Source organism: Ixodes scapularis, unplaced genomic scaffold, assembly GCF_016920785.2.
Source record: "Ixodes scapularis isolate PalLabHiFi unplaced genomic scaffold, ASM1692078v2 PGA_scaffold0__279_contigs__length_252992795, whole genome shotgun sequence".
Lineage (NCBI taxonomy): Eukaryota > Metazoa > Arthropoda > Arachnida > Ixodida > Ixodidae > Ixodes > Ixodes scapularis.
This window is the reverse complement of record NW_024609835.1, coordinates 158245570-158263875: the sequence shown is the minus strand read 5'-3', so window position 1 is coordinate 158263875 and position 18306 is coordinate 158245570. Positions and strand designations below refer to the sequence as shown.

General features: G+C 47.1%; 1 protein-coding gene across 1 annotated transcript in view; it reads right to left on the bottom strand.

Moving 5' to 3' along the window:
• Positions 1 to 1306: 1306 nt before the first annotated feature.
• Positions 1307 to 18306, bottom strand: part of LOC8042605 (myosin-6) — a 53115-nt gene continuing 36115 nt past the window's right edge. Inside the window, exons 14-19 of the mRNA XM_029993966.4 lie at positions 16081 to 16219; positions 14952 to 15129; positions 12206 to 12233; positions 11150 to 11220; positions 2736 to 3088; positions 1307 to 1492 (exon numbers count right to left, since the gene is read on the bottom strand). Coding sequence (XP_029849826.4) covers positions 1406 to 1492; positions 2736 to 3088; positions 11150 to 11220; positions 12206 to 12233; positions 14952 to 15129; positions 16081 to 16219 — 856 coding nt within the window. The 3' untranslated portion in view covers positions 1307 to 1405. The remainder of the gene's footprint in view (positions 1493 to 2735; positions 3089 to 11149; positions 11221 to 12205; positions 12234 to 14951; positions 15130 to 16080; positions 16220 to 18306) is intronic.

The following is an 18306-nucleotide window of genomic DNA, read 5'->3' as shown; positions in this document are numbered from 1 at the left end:
CCTACTGGAGTGGACTAGGAGAGTTTGGGGCCCGAACGCCGACGACGTGAGGAGACTGCTCATACTGGACCAAGCACCCATACACAAGACAGAGGCGGCCCGAGAAGCGCTCGACGCAAAAGACACCGACGTCGTCTTGATACCGGGCGGTTGCACGTCTATTTTGCAACCCGCGGACGTCTCATGGATGAAGCCCTTCAAGGACGCGCTGCGTGGAATTTGGGCATCGTTCTTCCGGAAAGGTTCGGTGACTCCAAAGGGCAACCTTCGCAAGCCGTCGCGTCAAGAGGTTGTGGACTTGGTGGCTCAGGCGTGGGCCTCCGTCTCCGCGGGTACCGTGCGGAGTTCGTTCAAATGGTGCGGAATATCCACAAGGCTCGATGGTTCCGAGGACGGCGAGCTCAACGACCGTTTGGCTTCGGTAACCAATGGACCCGAGGATCCCGAGAGCCTCATTGACGAGGCGTTAGATTTAATCTTCGATAGCGAAAGCGATGTGTCGTTTGACGGTTTCAGCGATGAGAGCTAGGGAAATAAAAACCCACGCTGCTTTGGCGCACGCGTTACTCGATTTTTGTTTGCGATTTTGGTTATTAAATACTGAAAGATCGCCCACCCCACTTTTTTTGCCAATTATCTACGGCGAAAAGGGGGGCGTTAATTCAGGATTTTACGGTATACCTCGAAATCTCACAAAGTAAAATGCCCCACTCAAATACACTTTTCATGAAATTTTGAGGTTGCCACATGGAGGTGCCAATTTTTCTGGCCTACTCTAAGGCCAGCTTCGATATCTATGGCACCCTACATTTACCGGACAAGAGCAACAGAGCACAGACTCTCGACAATCGCACGTTGGAACAAAAAATGACGTGCTGTCCGATTGGATCGCAAACGAACCTGGTGGTCTTTTTCTCTGGCTGTGTTCCATTGTAGCACGAGGTGAAGTATCGTGTCAACACTAATGCATCCTTAATGCAGCTCAAGGTGAAGCCACTGGCGTCTGAACATAGGGGCCTGATCGCCTCTAATATTTTAGAAGTTTCTACTAAACAATTAGGAGAAGGAAAACCTTTCTCTCCACTTTCCATCTCCCAAGCACTTTCGACACTACTGGTTAGAGCAATAAGGGGACAATAAAAAAATTCCTTTAATGCAACACTGCAACAAAAGACAGGCACACTTGCAGACATTCCACAACTGGTTTAGATTCAAATCTATTTTGTATTTCGCCATAAGCAAGTCTGCTTGATGGAGTTTAGCTTAAGGTTTTGATGTTCGGTCAAAATTCACACAACACATTGTATGCAGGCAATAAGGCAGGCATATTTATTGCCAAACTATATACGATAAAAAGATTTAAATATTTAAAAGGTTAAAAACAAGCAGGATGCATATCATGTTCTTAAGATTTCTTAAAAGTCTTTTTGATGAACTTCTTCACGCTTGAAGGGGTCACCCTGCCAGTCCTCGATGTGCCACTCTTGGAAGCCTGTAACACACAGAAAAATAGATGGGCTCAAGTCACTGATGACATACACCTTCCTATCAAGGACTATATTATACTTACATTGCTCAATAGGCTATAAAAATATAAAACACAAAGTTTCATATATGTGCAAGCAAAAATTTTCGGCCAAAACTCGTGTGCCGCTATGAACCCAACTCTTAAGTGGCAACATGTCTGTGCTAGTTGTAAACACCGATCTCCACTAGGGGACTGGATGGCACATTGAGCGGACAGGCACAAAATCTGTGGAAGTAAGTGGCTGGTCTCGAAAGAGTGTTTCACGGGCTTTCCAACTCTTCTGAGCACTGGTCCTAACATTGTGTAAGGTGCTGGATATTTTTTTGCCATTTAATGTGCAAAAATTTAAAGATTGCATTATCTAGCTGATCGAATGTGCACGTCCGACGTTCAGATGCCTCATTCTCGGGATTTAGTGTAAGAGGATAATTAAGACACTTGAAAATGCAAGAAAGCGTAGACCAAAACAATGACCGAATGCACCGAGAAACCCAGCCGACTCACGACTCCCGGGACAACCATTGAACTTCCTGTGGCTTCACTGCATACTTTCAGATTCAGAGTGTGTTTCCCGGTTCAGCACTTGCATAAATTTCATTTCTCTTTACTGTTTATAGATTACATCGCAGTCCCAAGATGTCCGGTCTGGAGACGTCGCGTCCCGCTACAAGAAAGCACTCCCTAGGCACATTAATTGTGCACCAGAGGCACGCCATGGACAATAAAGGCACGTTCACACTGGCAACATGCAGCACTTGTGCAATAACCTTTACTGCAAAAGCGACCATCGCAAAAAAAAAAAAAAAAATAAAGTCATGTTTCGAGCAGTTGCTAGCTGACCAGACATATTTGCGGATCACGTTTCGCGTTTAAATAAAGCAAAAGATTTTGCTTTATTTTGTAATATTTCACCATTTCTGACTTGTGGAACTAGGTTCGCATGCTCAACTTCAGGTAGGTAGTATGTTTGGAATTTGAATTTTGCAAGGAGCACTAAAGATGCTAGGTAGTAGAGCCGCACCCGGTATGCTAGTGCAATTGGAGTATGATGCACCACCTAAAGTCACCTCTGTGAAAAGTTCAATTGCGCAGAGTTCATTGGTTCATCTATACAAATGTTTTACGCCCAAACGGTGCTAGGAAACACCTCGTAGAAGGTGTCTGTCCACTAGGACGGTGAACTCATGATCTCCGTCCGACAACTCACCCGCGGTGTCGAGGCGGTGACAACGTCGCTCGTGGCGCCGCTCGTGGCACCTCCGCTTCCACTGCTGTCTGAGCGCGCCGAACGCTTCCGCTTGGACGCCTCGTCCTGTTTTGAAGTCGACGCTTCAGCAAACGAGAACACATGGGAGGAAGTGCCCTTGAGCGGCGTGGCCGGGATCTTGGACGTTTGTGTCTCCACGGGGTAAGACGACTTGAGGTGGGGCTGCAGCATAGAGTTGCGCCGGTACAGCTCGCTGTAGCGCCCCATGGGGTCCTCCTCCAGTCTGCGGCTGAGGTCCGTCAGGTTTGTGTGCGTGAACATGTCCTGCTCTTCGTCGCACGAGTAGCGGCTCTCTGCAACGAAGGTGGGGACACAGCCTTCGTTAAGGGACCACAATGCGGATTTTGAACGCAAAGAGAGTTTTGAGCGCCGAATTTCACAAGAAAATTGTTGCAAAGAACTGTTCACATCAATCTCCTCGCCAAACTCGTCGGGGAAAGTTACTTTCCATGCAATGTCAATTTCCCCGCTAAATTTAGGTCCGAAAATTGACGTCGACAATGTCGTGTGACGGCGGTTCGGCGAGGCGGTAGTTTGCGCTTAATACAGTTACCCAAATTAACAACCGTAAAAACCGAGCACGCACTGACCCACAAGTTGGTGATAATTGCAAAAAGAAATAGGAATGGGCACTTCTTAGGTCCAAGAGTGGAACATCATAAGGGGGACACAATAGGGTAGACCCCCATTTGATCCAACATAATATTACATGAGCAGTATAGGAGCCTGGCAGAACCAACAACTTTTAAAGCAGCCGTGCTGTGTTTACCAAGCCTGCTTTGTGCCGAGACCCTCGCAGCAAGCTTCACCACTTCGCACTGGCGCGTATAAAGCTTTATCACCTTGCGTCGACGACTGTTGCCCCACACTCTACTGTAACAACGGACATCGCTTACAGTGGGAGAGCCCGCAACAGCCATTGCTGTAAAAATGCTGAAGAGGCACATAATAGGACGCGCTTCACTGCTTTGCAAAGGGGTGCTCGGAGAAGCGGCATATGCGGATCAGCATCTCGGTTAGCGAGGTAAGCCCAGAATTCTGGAGTGGGTGCTTGCCATGTTCTGGGCTCATTTTTCTTGCATTTCGTAAGTAGCGGGAGGGCGCTGACTGCGACAGTATTTTATGGTACTTAAATTGGATGCACACCGTGTAACTCTGTTCTAGTAAAGGGAGTCAATATCTAATTACCTATCTTGAATAGGTGAAAAATGTAATTTGTGAGTATATCATATGGTAAATACTGTTTTTTAAATTAGAAAAATAAACTTTTAAATAGACTCATTTCCTCTGAAATCACATGCGGGATGAGAAATCATTTGCTTGAATTGAAACTTTGCTGCAACAAATTTCTAAAAAAATAAGTCGCATTAGGACACTTAATTTTCGGATTGGCTTACCCGACCTGGCGACCATTAGAAACAAGGTTGTTTGTGTGATTAGACTGCCAATTAACGAAGATAACTTAATGAACTTTTTAATAACGACTTCAGAGGGCATATTGCATTTCCGAAATTGATGTTCAACCTCCAAGCTGTATGTTATAACTGCAAGCTGTAACAAAGATACAAGCATTTGGGCGCTACCGGCCAAATTGTTAGTTTAAGTAACAAAGTTGCCGTGATGCGGGCACCCTTGCCAGCATTATCGCGGTAAGTTTATTTTTTTCTTTTTTTTTTCTTTTGGTGCAAGTTGTAGATCTTGGCGTCTGCTGTTGGCGTGTCATTTTGTCCTCATCCTGCAAGCAGCGCGCTTCGAAACTGACTTTTATCGATACAACACAAGCTGTTCTGCAAAAGTGTGCAAATAGCGTTATGGATCAATGAACGCTGCAGTATCTGCAGTTTCTGTAGTAAAAGACAGCACAGCTGGTGCCGACAGCGGATGTCAAGATTTACAGCCAACAAAGAAAGAAACGAATTACACGAGTACACGCAAGACTGCTCACGTGTAGGAAAGCAAAAGCATTATAGTCTCATGGGAGAAATGTTTTCGAGTAATGTTTCTACACATATTAAAGTTTAGGACGACATTTAGGACGACGTAAAGGACGACATGGAGGACGATTTCCCCAAGACTGACGCCAAGTATGGTGTCTAAAACAACATCGAGGACAATCTCTGACAACTTCAAGAACGACGTATAGGACGACTTCTAGTACGACCTCTAGGACGACGCTGAGAACGACACCTAGAGGATAATGCCTAGAAGACAATGTCTTGGACGACCTCTAGGAAGACGTCAGGAACGACGTCGAGGACACTTAAGGAGGCTGTGGTGTATTTGCATGGGCAGCCACGTTTGCCTGCGGAAGCCGCCGTAGATGTAGACGCAGTCGCCTCAGAGTTTATCGCACAAAGCACACAAGCGCAGATGAAGTCTGAAGCGCAGTTTTTGCAAACAGCGCTCCAGCGGTGACATCACGCCGATGACACTTGATGAATTCACGCTGATGACACTTTACATATTTTTATGGCCGTCTTTCAGGCACAACAACGACGCTGTTGACGCGGCTTGTTTTTAAAATATTGTGACAAGTGAGGTTTTTCTAAAGGTCTAGGATGACTTCTAGGACGACCACAAAGACGACGTCAAGGTAATGGGACCAAGTAGGGTCGCCCATAAACCGAAAAAAAAAAAAAAAGAAAAAAAAAAATGATCGAGCGATTAGCGCCGCTCAACAATTTTTTATACGGATGAGGCGTCACAAAAGTGACGCCTCATCCGTATCCGCTCCCATCCTTTCTCCATGTAGTGCCGTGGCCGTTGAGAATTGCAGCCGCGTAATCGACAGCTTCCGGCTAAAACATTGCCCTGGCATTAGTGCCCGCCAAAGATTAGCGGGGAAATTGAGTGTATGGTTGTCTCACAAACTGTTGCCGAGGTGCTCGCTATTCTAGTGATTGTCAATGTTGCAGCGGTGGACAATCCTCCGAAGTCTGTTGGTTTCGCAGCAGACAACAGCTAGTTCCTTCGTAGCGACACACAAGCTCCTATAACGTAGTGTCATGTACCTCGCTTCGACGCTCTTATTGGGTCGGAGGGGCTGTAGCCTCCGCAGTTCCCCAAGTTATCGTGAAACGAAGTACAGTAAAACCTCAGTACCACGTACCTGCAGATCCTTGACACGTCTCCCGTTAAACCTAATGCATTCAATGCCCACTTAATGCTTAGTCGCTTATCGTGTACCTACCGGTCAACGTGCCCTGTTTTCACTTCCCATTACGAACTAAGTTCAAAGTTGCTGCCACGCTTGCGGTGCGCGGCAGTGCTAAAGCCGCGTACCAGCAGCAGCGACCACGGCCGACGCCGGCTATCCGACTAAGCGCAAAAATAGCAAGAGAGCGAACACGCGAAGTTCGCACAGTTCGACCCAGCCACAGTGCGACGGCGAAAGCGCAAGTTCAGCGCCGCGCAACTCGACGCCGGTGAGCAGCGAACCAACAAACATCGGCAACGTTGCTGGCGGGGGAAGAGTGGCGGTAGTTGACGAAGTTGACGTGGTTTGCGGCATTTACGGGCCTGGCTAGTGGGAGAGGAGGAGCGGAGAACCAGTGAACAACGTTGTCGATGTTGTCGCGGTCGGAGGCTTGGCTGGCTTGGTGGGCTGCGCAGGAGGTTGCGAACTTGCGATTGGTTGCCCGTAGTTGCAGTTTTCTCAACGGGATTTCTCCTGCTGCTCAGGCTCAGGCTGCAGGCACCCGGATCGTGGCACACTTGTGTTCTGGGAACCGTCAGCAGTTTGATATCCAAGTGTGCAGAGAGTGCATTGTGTGCGCAAAGACGTGACAATGTCGAGATGTCGAAAACTCAGCACTTTTAGCATCAAGAAGCTGGATATTATCAAGTCCATCGAGTCTGGAACAGAAAAGTCTGTGTTGGCACATGAAAGGGACTACCATTAACCATTGTTTGCGGTGTATGGAACGCACAAGAAAAGCTGATGAGTGTGGCAGCGAGCAATGTCAAAAAGTATCGCGTGCGAGGATAGACTCTTCCCGACGTAAAGGTGGCTCAAGAAAGCAAGAACAGAAAACCTGTCGAGAAGTGGTCTCCTTCTCGAGAAAGCGCGGTTCTTCGCTACGCAGCTGTGTGACGACCAATTCGTTAGCAGCAATGGCTGGTTGTTGAGGTTCAGGGCATGCTACAACATCGCCACAAGAGTCATTTCTGGAGAAGGTACAGCAGCAGACACGGATGGCACAGAAGAGTGGCAGGACGGGCAGTTGCAGGAAATTTTAACAGAATATGCCCCCGAAGACATCTTTAAACTGGACGAGTCTGCGTTATTCTTCAAGCTGCTGCCGAACAGGACCCTTGTTTTTAAGGGGCAAGCTTGCACGGGCAGCAAGAACGCCAAGGACCGAATTTCAGTTGCATTTATTCTCAACATGACTGGAAGTGAAAAGCCCCCACTCCCGGTGATTGGGAAGCCTGAGAAGCCAAGGTGTTTTAAGGGTGGCCAACTGCCTTTGGGACTCCTCTACTGCAGCAATACAAAAGCTTGGATGACAGCGAAGATCGCAGCGACGTCACAGGACAGGTCAGATGATGACACTGTTGCCTCTGTTGCTCCCCAAGTGCCCTCATGCAGCCTAAGCAATGAAGATGACGACATTGGGGTAGTAGACACGACACCGTGTCTGACAGTCGGAAAAACCTCGAGGGCATTGAATGGGCGCGTTCAGTAGCGGCCCCGGAGTCAAGGAGTCACTGACTCCTTCCACTGGACGGCCAAAAGTCACTTCCGGTGCACGTAACTCCGGGGCTTCGGAGTCAAGCTCCGAAGCACCGAGTCCGGAGACGGTGCACGTAGAGTCAAAGGAGCTAAAATGACGTCATTTCCTGACTGGTGACGATTTCCGGCGCTAAAAGAGGAAAAACAAACAATATGGCGGGATAAGCTGGTTCGCTTCTGTCGCGGCTGCGCGGTTTGCTCGCTTTTGTTAATGAAAAGTACTCAAGGTAAGACGAATAACGCGTTTGAATATCTTTTTGAGGTAAGGCTCTTTCGGAAAATGCATTGGACCATATTTTGTTTGGTATGAATATGCTAATAAACAACGCAAACGTTCATTTGACGCCGTGTCTTGATCACCGTTGCACGGAAACTTGGTAATATTGACGATAGTCCTGTCTGCGCTCAACAGAGCAAAACAGGGTATGAACGCGACTTTGGAAGCCGGTTGGACACTCACGCAGAGCATGATACCGATTAATGTTTTGTTTGCGTAGCTAAATCGGGGTGCACGTTGGCTGAGGCTCGCTTCGGCCGAAAAAACCTTGATCGCCGAGCGCGGCCGAACTTCCCGTGTGTATACGAATACATTCTATAGGAAGTTCGTAACGAAGGGCAGAACAAACTTATGGCCACATAAAAGTATCGCAACCGGCGGGGTAGATTCGCTGAGCTCTGTATTTTGCGTGTACTGACGACGTTCTTTGTCGGCTTTTATAACAGTAGCTGCCTTTGCACCGCCAAGTGAAGGGCTCGATCGCGTTGCATCGCTTCGAACAGCAGCGCTGATGTGTACAATCACCCGCTTTTTCTTCAACGACATTGTAAAGACTTTTTCGAAACCGGCGTCAAATAAAAGCGATCGTGCTCGCCATCGTCTGCTTCCAGTTTATTCGGAGACCGTCTGGCACAGGGGAGGAAGCGGAAGTTGCGTAGAAGCAGGTTTGGAGCCGCGGGTTTTTTTGCCGTTCAGTAGGCGCTCCGATGACTCCGACTCGAGGCACTCCGTTCGGAGGCAAGGGAGGCGCTACTGAACGCGCCCAATGCCATACACCTGTTTGCCCTGAAGAGGGGCCTGATGTAGGAGTTGGCTTTTAATTTCAACCAGATTGAAGCCGCGCTTTGCGCTGCGAGGCCGGCACGGCACCAAGAGGCAATTACTCAATTTTGTCTTCTGGAGTAAAATAAAATAGCTGTGTTTGGGTTTCTTTTATGAAATATCTCTGGTTTCATTTTCTGACAGGTAAGAGGTGCGTATTTGTCAATTTCTTTTAAGCCGTACCATCACTTTGCGCTTACTTTATCTGCGTTCCCGTCAAACTATGCGTTAACGAGGTTTTACTGTATAGCAATGTCACTGTTGCTCCTTTCTAAATAAGTTTAAGTTTGAAAGTGCCTGCAGAACTAAAACAATTTGGTCGGTAGAGCCCAAATGCTTAAATGTTTCTAACAGCTTGTGATTTGAGCATACAGGAGGTTAGACATTAATTTCAAAAATGCAATATGCCCTCTAAAGTCATTAATTAAAAAGATAATGAAAATATCTCACTAATTAGCCACCTAATTGCATGAGCAACCTTGTTTCTAGTGGTTTCCAAGTCGGGTAAACTAATCCAATAGTTAGAAATGCCAGAATGCAACTCATCTTTTAAAATTTGGTGCAGTTCAAAAAAAAATTCACTGTATATTAGAATGCTCCCAGGTCCTAATAAAATTAAAAGTTAGTGGGGGGATCAGAAAACCATTTTAAACAGGACGTTCAATGAATTTGGTTGACCATTTCTCATCTTACTGGCACTAGCGAGGGTGGAACTCGTGATATGTACTTGGGAGCAGCCACAGGAGCAGCCGAAACAGCTGTTTTGGAACAGGTTGGGAGCAGCTAAAACTACATTCTGGAGCAGGCTAGGAGCAGCTCACATCAGTTTTCATTGCACTTCAGCTTGTGTCTTAGACAAGCAGGGGTCAATTTCAATTGTCCTTAACAGCAGAGATGTACATGAGTGGTTAGGAACCTAGGTAGTTCGGATAACAGTGTAACAGATGCAAAGACTTAGAAACTTTTTGAGCCTTGATGAGAACCAAAAAGTAAGTACCATAGGTTTCTGAAGATAGTGTCCTTGATATTTTCTGAGTGGCTTTCAGCTGCTCAAAATGCAAACCAGCACTGCTTATCGCACAACCCACCCATGCTCGACATAGTAATTATATGTGCGAACCACTTGACGTGTGTAAGCAACGGGCGTGCAGTTGCGTGGAGAAACAGGGCAACAAATTTCGAGTTTATTCTATTGTGAAACTCAATATCGCAGCAGTAGACTACGATTAACGGAGCTATCGTATTCGAAGCGATAAGCAGGAGGGAGGTTAAGGTACGCCGAGCAGATTTATTGCTCGCGTGAGAGCTGCTGGCCGGCACGGTTTTGGATTGGACCACGTTTCAGTTCTATCAAATCACGATTTATCTTGCGAAAATGCGGTTCCAACTTCCAACGATAAAGTACTAAAAGGAATCTTCTGCTCATTTGTTTCCAACTGGCTGACGTCCGGATCCTGGGCCGCAGAGCCTCAGGCAATCTGACGCTTAGCGACTCGACCTCACCTCGGCCGACTTGCTTAACCACTCATGGTTGAAGAAGAACAATCAAGTCACAGCTGGTGCAGCACTTTGAATCTGATTCCTGCGTTTTTTCGCACGCTTCCGACTCGGGATACACAGGGAGAATAAACAGAACAAAGGATTGCAATGTCGACCAAGCTAAACGCGCTCATTGTTGTCAATCGAGTCGATGAAAAACAAAACCAAGGCAAAATACAATCTTTTTTGCACGCGTTTTGCGATTTGGTGCATAATGGTGCAAGGTATTGGCTGCAGCGCAGTTTCCGCAACATAGCGCAGGATGGCGCAGACAAATGCTACTGGCGCAAAATGGCACAAATGGAGCAGCAGTTCCACCCCTGCACTAGTGTGACTCTAGCATACACACGTGCAACGCCACCTCCCAAAAAGCTTCTTCGACACGGTGTGGTTTCAAGGATAGAGGCCAACTTCTTTGAGTCTCGCCTTCGCAAAAATAAACGACAGTCCTGGGGATTGCGGTGTTGATGCAGTCAGGATTAACCCTTGGTGGCAAAGCCAAATGCTGCTTATATATTGGATACGAGCACCGCGCGAACACTCGGGTTGTGCTCAAGACAATAGCTCAACAAGCATAGGGGTAGTGGCTCGTGTCCAGTTGCTAGAATGAGAGGGATAACCGAACCCTAACAATGTTTGGAAATCAGCATGTGCCCTGTGCTTTGCCAATCCCAGCGCGTGGCTAGGATAAACACTGGCGGCATATGATCAGCACCAGACGATGTGGCTGCTAATTCTGGTAGTGAGTTGAGGAAACGAATGCTGTTTATTTTTCACTCATCAATTTTTTTCTTTGACTGCCATTACTCGTGCAGAAAAACTAATGCACTTTTCGTATGTTAGGAACATAAATAATCAATTCAAAGCAGTATAAATAAAAAGGTAAACCGGGGCTAAAAAAGACTGAAGACACAAGGAGGGGACCTACGCACACAGGTGCTGGAAGTACAAAAATTGATGGTCTGGCCATTTAACACTTACCCGAGAAAATGGTGGTGTCCAGAGCTGCAGGCTGAGAAAATGATGTACTGGAGGCCCTCAAAGTACTGTCCCTACAAAGACAAAATTTACGCATGTCTCCATAACATCCGACAAATGTACAGATGCACAAAATGTGTTGCAAACAAGCTGTGCACATGCTGCATGTGCGCAAAGTCAGGCGATGTCATGGTCACGTGACCTCACGACTTCGCATGACGTCAGGGTGTCATGGGACGCCGTAACACCCTGAACAAAACCACGGGCAAAAGTTAAAAAGGAAGTACAACATTGTTATGTGTTCAAAAAGGTGGGCAAAGTTCTAAATTGCCCACCCACATTAAATACCCCCTCCCCCCCCACACAAAAAAAAAAAGCCGTTTTTGCGGTGGTTTGCACAAATTATTTAGGAAAACCATCCCCAAGGGAAACCGCCTCGCCCCTATTGTGTATGCATGCACTCGTATGCACAGACTTTACACCTGCAAGGATGCGCATGTGAAGGCACACGTGTGTGCCTTCACATGCGTGTTGATGCGTGTTGACGCAAAGATGTGTGTCGACGCAAAGAAGCAACTGTGTGACAGCGGCAATAAAAATGAACGCTGTGCCAGTGGTGCTCTGGAAGAGCAGTTGGTGCGCACGTATCGAACCATACAAATGCACGAACATGCCTTCAGCACTTGGGTCGCCCCAAAAACATACTGCTAAAAAAAAAAAAAAAAAAAAGTTAAGTAACAGCCAGTTTGGTTTGCTTTGCTTTGGTCTGCTTTGCAGATTTCAATTCAAGGCCGGGGCACTTCATGAATGCAGCCATGAAGTTTGAGCCTGGCCTGGGGGCCGGGCCAGCCCGTACCCAGGCAGACTCCAAGCGCGACGTTACAAAATCACATGACGACACATTGCCTTGTAGCCTGCATGTCGATTAATTATAATTTGTCTATTTTCTCAAAAAAACCGAGCCCTACAATACATTCAGAGTTAAATAGTGTAGTGGGAACGTACAACAGCGTTTCAATAAAATATTGAGGTGCCCGCAGGCAAAAACGAGGAGCTTACCGCCGGCTCGACGGCCTGTGAAGTGGCACTGCAAAAAACAAGAGGCAAACCGCACTTTCATAGCCACTCTTAGCCGAGGTAAAGAAGCATAACAAAAAGAGTCCCGCAGTACTGTCAAGTGCAGAGTTAATACACAATTGTTCCAGCAGAAGTAGCTATGGATTCAAGGGAGTCACAGATCCTTAGAGCTCTGTGACAGCAAAACTACTATGCGACGAGATACTGAAGGAGAGAAGGAGACAAGAGTGCACAGGGACGGCAGAATGCACATCTCTGGTTGGAATGACTGAGGCGTCGCTTTCACTGCACACATCAAACACGTTAGGAACCAGAATGCCGGCTTCCGCACACGATGAGTGTAGTGGAGACAAAGACAGCTAGCCACCAGCTATTCCAACCAGAGATGGGCGTTCCGACGTCCCTGCGCACTCTTGTCTCCTCTATCCAAGTATCTCGTTGTATAGTTGCCGACAAAAGAGAATGGCGGGGAGTCTTTCAGAAGTTCACCCTTTAGCGTGTGCGCATTGCTTTCCACCGTGCTTTGGCTGCCCATGCATGCTTGAAGCTCACGACATGCCCGAGTGTAATCGAAGGTAGGAAGCTCCTGCTGGAGGCGGGACAAGTGAAAGCAATTCTGAATCCAAGTTAACATATATTTAGTAGCATTGGAATACAGCGCATTCTAGAAAGTTTCAGACCCTGCCCAAGAAAAAGACTTTGCAAACTGTGTGACAATGCTCGCATTAACCGACCGGTACTTCAAGTGCGATTCGGACATTGCTTTAGTTGGATTTCGGCAATCCAAAAAGTACCCGCGTGAACCGGCATCAGGGCTGGGTTCTGTCCCTTGCATACCGTATTTACTCGCATAATAAACCCTTTTTTCAGAAAAATTGACATACATTTGGGGGGGGGGGGGGGGGGGGGGGATGCATTCATTACGCGGGGTATAATTTTTGTACTTACACACTTTGCATAAATGTCATTTTAGGTCCCAATATGACATCACAGGGTACCGTGGCATGTCTCCACTGACGGAGGCGCGCCCATGGGTGGTCGTGGGTGCGCCACAGTAACCATGCTCTATGAATTGCAAACCTGTCGTCGACACAATAAAGCAGGTACGGAAGCAGCTACCGCAAGATTTGGCGTCGCTCTCAAGAAAGAGGATTCGTGTGCCATGGGATAAGGACGTCGACGAAGCCTTGCTTAGGTGGTTTCGCGACGTGCAAGCCCAGTGAGTGGCCTGATGCTACAAGCGAAGGCTAGGTCCTTTGGACATTTGTTTGAACACGAAGGCTTTAACCCCTTGAACGGATGAATCCAGCGGTTTAAAGACCGCCATAGAATTAGCTGAAAAGTTATCCAGGGCGAAAGTGGGGAAGTCGACAATGCCAGCATTCAGACGTGGTTTTTCATTCATCTCGAAACGATGCTTTTCTGTGTATGTGGACAAAGACATCTATAATGCCGACGAAGCTGGTCTGTGCTACAACATGCGTCTCGATTGCACTCTCGCGATGAGTGGTGAACCCTGTTCCGGCTGCAAAGTCTCGAAGGAACATGTCACAGTTTTGTTCTGTTCAAACATTGACGGCTCTGAAAAGCGGCACTTGTTTGTCATCTAGAAATCAAAGACATTTTTGCTCCAAGAAGCAAGAATGTCTGCCTGTGGTGTACACAGCAAATGGAGAGGCTTGGATGACCCAAAAGTTCTTTACTAGTTGGTTTGAAAAGTTTCAATGAGGCCTTGGTAGCAGAAAAACGGTGCATTGTTCTTATCCTGCACATGACAACCATGTTGTGGTGGCAAGTAAAAGCCACAACCATCCAGAAGTGTTTTCACAATGCAGGGTCTGTGCATAATGACAGGAATTCGGAGGGCACCGATCGGCAGTGATGCGATCGGTGTGGACGACATGTAGAAAATTACTTTGTTCCTGCAAACGACACGTTTGAAAACTATGTAGATGAGGATGATGATGATTCCGTTATCCGTGAGGAATCAAACACTGATGAAGCTATTGTTGCAGAGGTGCGAGGTTCTGGGGTGAGTCCACCCGAAGATGAATCGGACGACGACGAAGAGAGCACGCCAGAAGTTTCAAGTAAAGACGCACTGGAATTCCTACAGAAACTGAAGGTTCAGTGAAAGCAGATATCCTTTAGTGATGAAGTGTTCAAATGCCTTAGCGTTATCGAAGACCAGATCGTCCACAACGCCATTAAAAGGCAGCACCACGCAAAAATCGCAAATTTCTTTCAAAATGCCCAAGACGCTTGAGAGGGATGTGTATTAGTCCAGTGAAATAAGAGCTTTCCTCAGACTGAGCTTTATTTTCAATATAACATAAAATAAATTATTTTACAAAGGTAAGTGGTTTCATGGCATCTACCCTGACCTAAAATATTTGTTTTGGTTATAGTGCGGCATCACTTATAGTGTGGGTTTTTGGGACTCCCGTGACATATGTTATATGCAGTCTACACTGTAGTTCTACTACAGTCCCCACATGCCGACACTCTTTGTATTGCACAGTGATGTTGTAAAGGAGGACGACTGCAATTCATTAAAGAAAAGACGTTTTTCACTCCCAAAACAACCGTTTAATGTCTTCTAAATGATCGATACTGCATTCCACGCATTATACGGCTTTAGAGACAAAGGTTGCTCCAAATATCGTTAAAACGGGCGTTTCCGCCTGCAGCCTTGCAGGGCAAAACGCCCAGTAAAAACGGTCCTCACCTTTGAACTGGTCCGAAACCAGGCTGCTGTTTGACCTAAGGCTGGCCAAGGAGCCCGAAGAAGTCTTCTGCGACCAGAGGCTCTCGTTGCTGGCGGACAGCGAGTTGGCACTGCCTTTGACTCTCTGCTCCTTCATCTTCAGCTCGCAGTAATTGAGCTGTGCCTTCAGGCTGCGGTTCTGCAGTGGGAAAATAAAACCAGATATGAACCAGAGGCAATGCAACTAAGAACAGTATCAAGTAAAGGTGCAGACCAGAAAGAGCGCTACAGAGCATCCCAGAGGTTCTTTGCAGTGCTGCGAGAAGTAAGGGTGCGTGGCAAAGAGGCACCAAAGTGCTTTTTGTGATCCCCATTTTATGGTCATTACTCGGGCATCCTAAAAAAAAATAAAAAAAACAACCTAAATCACACTGGTATGCATGACTATTCGAGTATTAAAAAAGTGATCAGGGATCCCTTACGAATGGCGCAGAACGACAGATGGCACTACCAAACCTTGCTGAATATGGTCCGCCGTTCGTCTACGCAGAAACTTGTCGCTCGCGAGTGGCTGACAAGCGCCGTCTGTCATTCAGAAAAGTTCGGTAGCGCCATCTGTCGTTCTGCACAAACGGTAAGTGCCAGTAAGTTTGATCACTCTTTCAATGTGCAAATCGGCCGCGCAAAAACATAATATCTGGTATTTTAGAATGCTTAGAGTTTATATTAAGTTATAACCATAAAACAAGGATATTAAAAAGCACTTTAGTGTTCCCTTAAATTTAACCAGTGCCTGCTTGAACGAAGATTTTTGCGAATACATCCTCATTCCTGTACTTGGGAACGACTGTAGTAAAGGTTCCTGCGCAAATCGTGGACAGCCGCAAACAAGGGATGCATCCTCTTAAGTGCCCCGTGGGAAGCTGCTCTGGCAAAAGATGTGATGCCAACATAGTTTCCCTGGCTGCCCCTGCCACTTGGAAAACAAGAAAAAAAGAAAAGGATCCAGAACTGTCTGTGCCTTCCTTTCGGCGAACGCCACCGCGTTGCCTTTCGGCCTCAACTGTGGCGCCATCTGGCGACGTGCACAAGAAACTGGGGCGAAAGTTGGACGCCCCAAGCCTTCTTGTGCTGTAGTGGGGGCTCCTACCTCCATGGCCAAGCGGTCTCTTTCGGACGTCGCAGTGGCCAGCTTTCCGTCGTTCTCGGACAGCTGCGCCTTGAGAGTCTCGATGTCCTCGTTGGTCTGGGTCACCCTGCTCTCCATCTCGTTGACGTGCTTGTGGAAGCTGCACCGCAGATTGCAGAAAGCATTGTTACGGCGACGAGCAGGTTTATAGGGATTGTGCGATACAGCAGCAGCTAGGGCTATATCGCATTTCCTGGACTGTAGTCTGCAATACAATACAGGTTTGAAAGTTAAAATTTTAATCTTTAGGTACAGACCATAAACATTTTTTTTGAACTTAATCATTATAATGGGGAGTTTTAGAACATCACAAACAAAAGCTTTGCCTATGAAAAGAATAGTGTCATCGCCACCTAACCAAAACTTGCGCTTTGCATGTGCCACTTTTCGAAAATTGCGTGCGTATGCAAACAGTCTTTGTGCCCTTCCAAGGAGGATTCAGGATGCGTGAGAAGTTAGCTAAAGCCAAGATTAGCAGTTAGAAAATGGCAGCTCTCGCAACCGCGGCTGCAGCCGCTTTGGCATTTGCAGCAAACAGCTGCAGTTCCTGCTTTGAAAATCGCGACTGCGATTTTCAATACAGGATGACATTGCACTTCTACAGGAGGTGCATGCCGATTGCGACGATTGTGACGTGCAAACTTTTTGTGGCGAAGGTACGGCGTGTGCAAGGTCAGTACACGAGACCTTTTTTGGACACGCGATGCAAGAAAACGCTGCCAATGAACCGCTGCTTAAAAAACAAACAAAGAAAGCCTGTGTGAGGAAATTATTGTAACATCTCAAAAGATGGCACACACTACTTTCCTGTCCCGTTTGGCATCGTTAAAATACAAGAGCACTACGAGGCTGTTCATCTCTTGGAATCGTGAAACATACGTTCAGGTGATTTGACTACCAGTCGTATGCATTAATGCGAAAGCATTAAAGGGCAACTCCGCTCAATTCCGAAGAATTTAGGCTTACATGTGATTCCATTTCACATAGCACTACTAAACAGCTCTACGTCCTCGGATTCGCGAAATGTGGAATATTACTTGTGTAATCTTAACTTAAACATCAGCTGACACCGAAACCGAAACTTTGGTTGCGTCAGGCAACATTGGTCTCGTGCCGTCAGAGTCATGGCACGTCACTGTCGAACCACGTGGTCTTGTGACGTTCGTGGGGGCGAGGGACAGGACACACGACCTTGATGCGACGCGGGCAAGTCGCTTCGCATGGCGTGGACGGTGATGGCCCGGGGGTGAGGGGGAGGGGGAGAAGACGAAAGAGGAGAGGGGGAGCGGCAAAACAGATTGATAAGCACGCAGGGCAGCGCAAACTAGCGCATCCGCGTTACGGTGAACTCGTGGACGCCGTTCAGCCAACACCGGGAGGAGAAACTCATGACGTCATCGCTCAATTTCGCTCTGAGAAGTAAAAACAAACAAAACGTGAGAATGACGTAGTCATGCCTCTGACGTAGTGGCTCAACGTTGGTCGCTCCAACTCCGTCGCATTGACTGCGCTGACGATTGCGCCTCACGTCGCACGCTGGAGTTGGCAGATTTCGGCGACTTGGGTGATTTGAAAGTTTGCTGGCCAGATTATTAAATATATAGACGGAATTTGATCGTAATATTTGACATGGGGAGTTCCTATATGATACTGAAGAGGGCTACATAATTTTCTAAATATCAAAAATGAAGCGAAGTTGCCCTTTAACTGTCCCATTGAGCGAGCCGATGTCATCAGTTTGAAGCGCAAAAACGGCGCCCAGTTTCCCCGATCCCAAAGGCTGGCGCGCGGCGATGGGACTCTCATTGGCCGCTGCGCAAGTCGGTTTCAACGATTGCCGCTAGATGGCGCTGCACGTCTTTGCCACCAGCGTGCCGATAAAACTAACCGCTGAAACCCTAGGCCACTGTGGGCCCTGCGGCAACTAAAACGGACAGGTGGGCACGCGCTCGGAGGCTTCTGCTTGTCTCGCCGCCGACAAACATGGCGCTGCCTCTACCATTCATATCGGACATTAATGCTTTCGCATTCACAACTCGTAAGTGCTTAGGTGTTTTCAGACTTTTTGTTTATCAGGATTGTGAAAATATTAAAATTTTCAAATAGTTGTTTGGGATAAGATGCTATTTGATATTCATTTCAATATAAAGTGCGATAATCATACTTTTCAAAGTTTTGATCACGGCA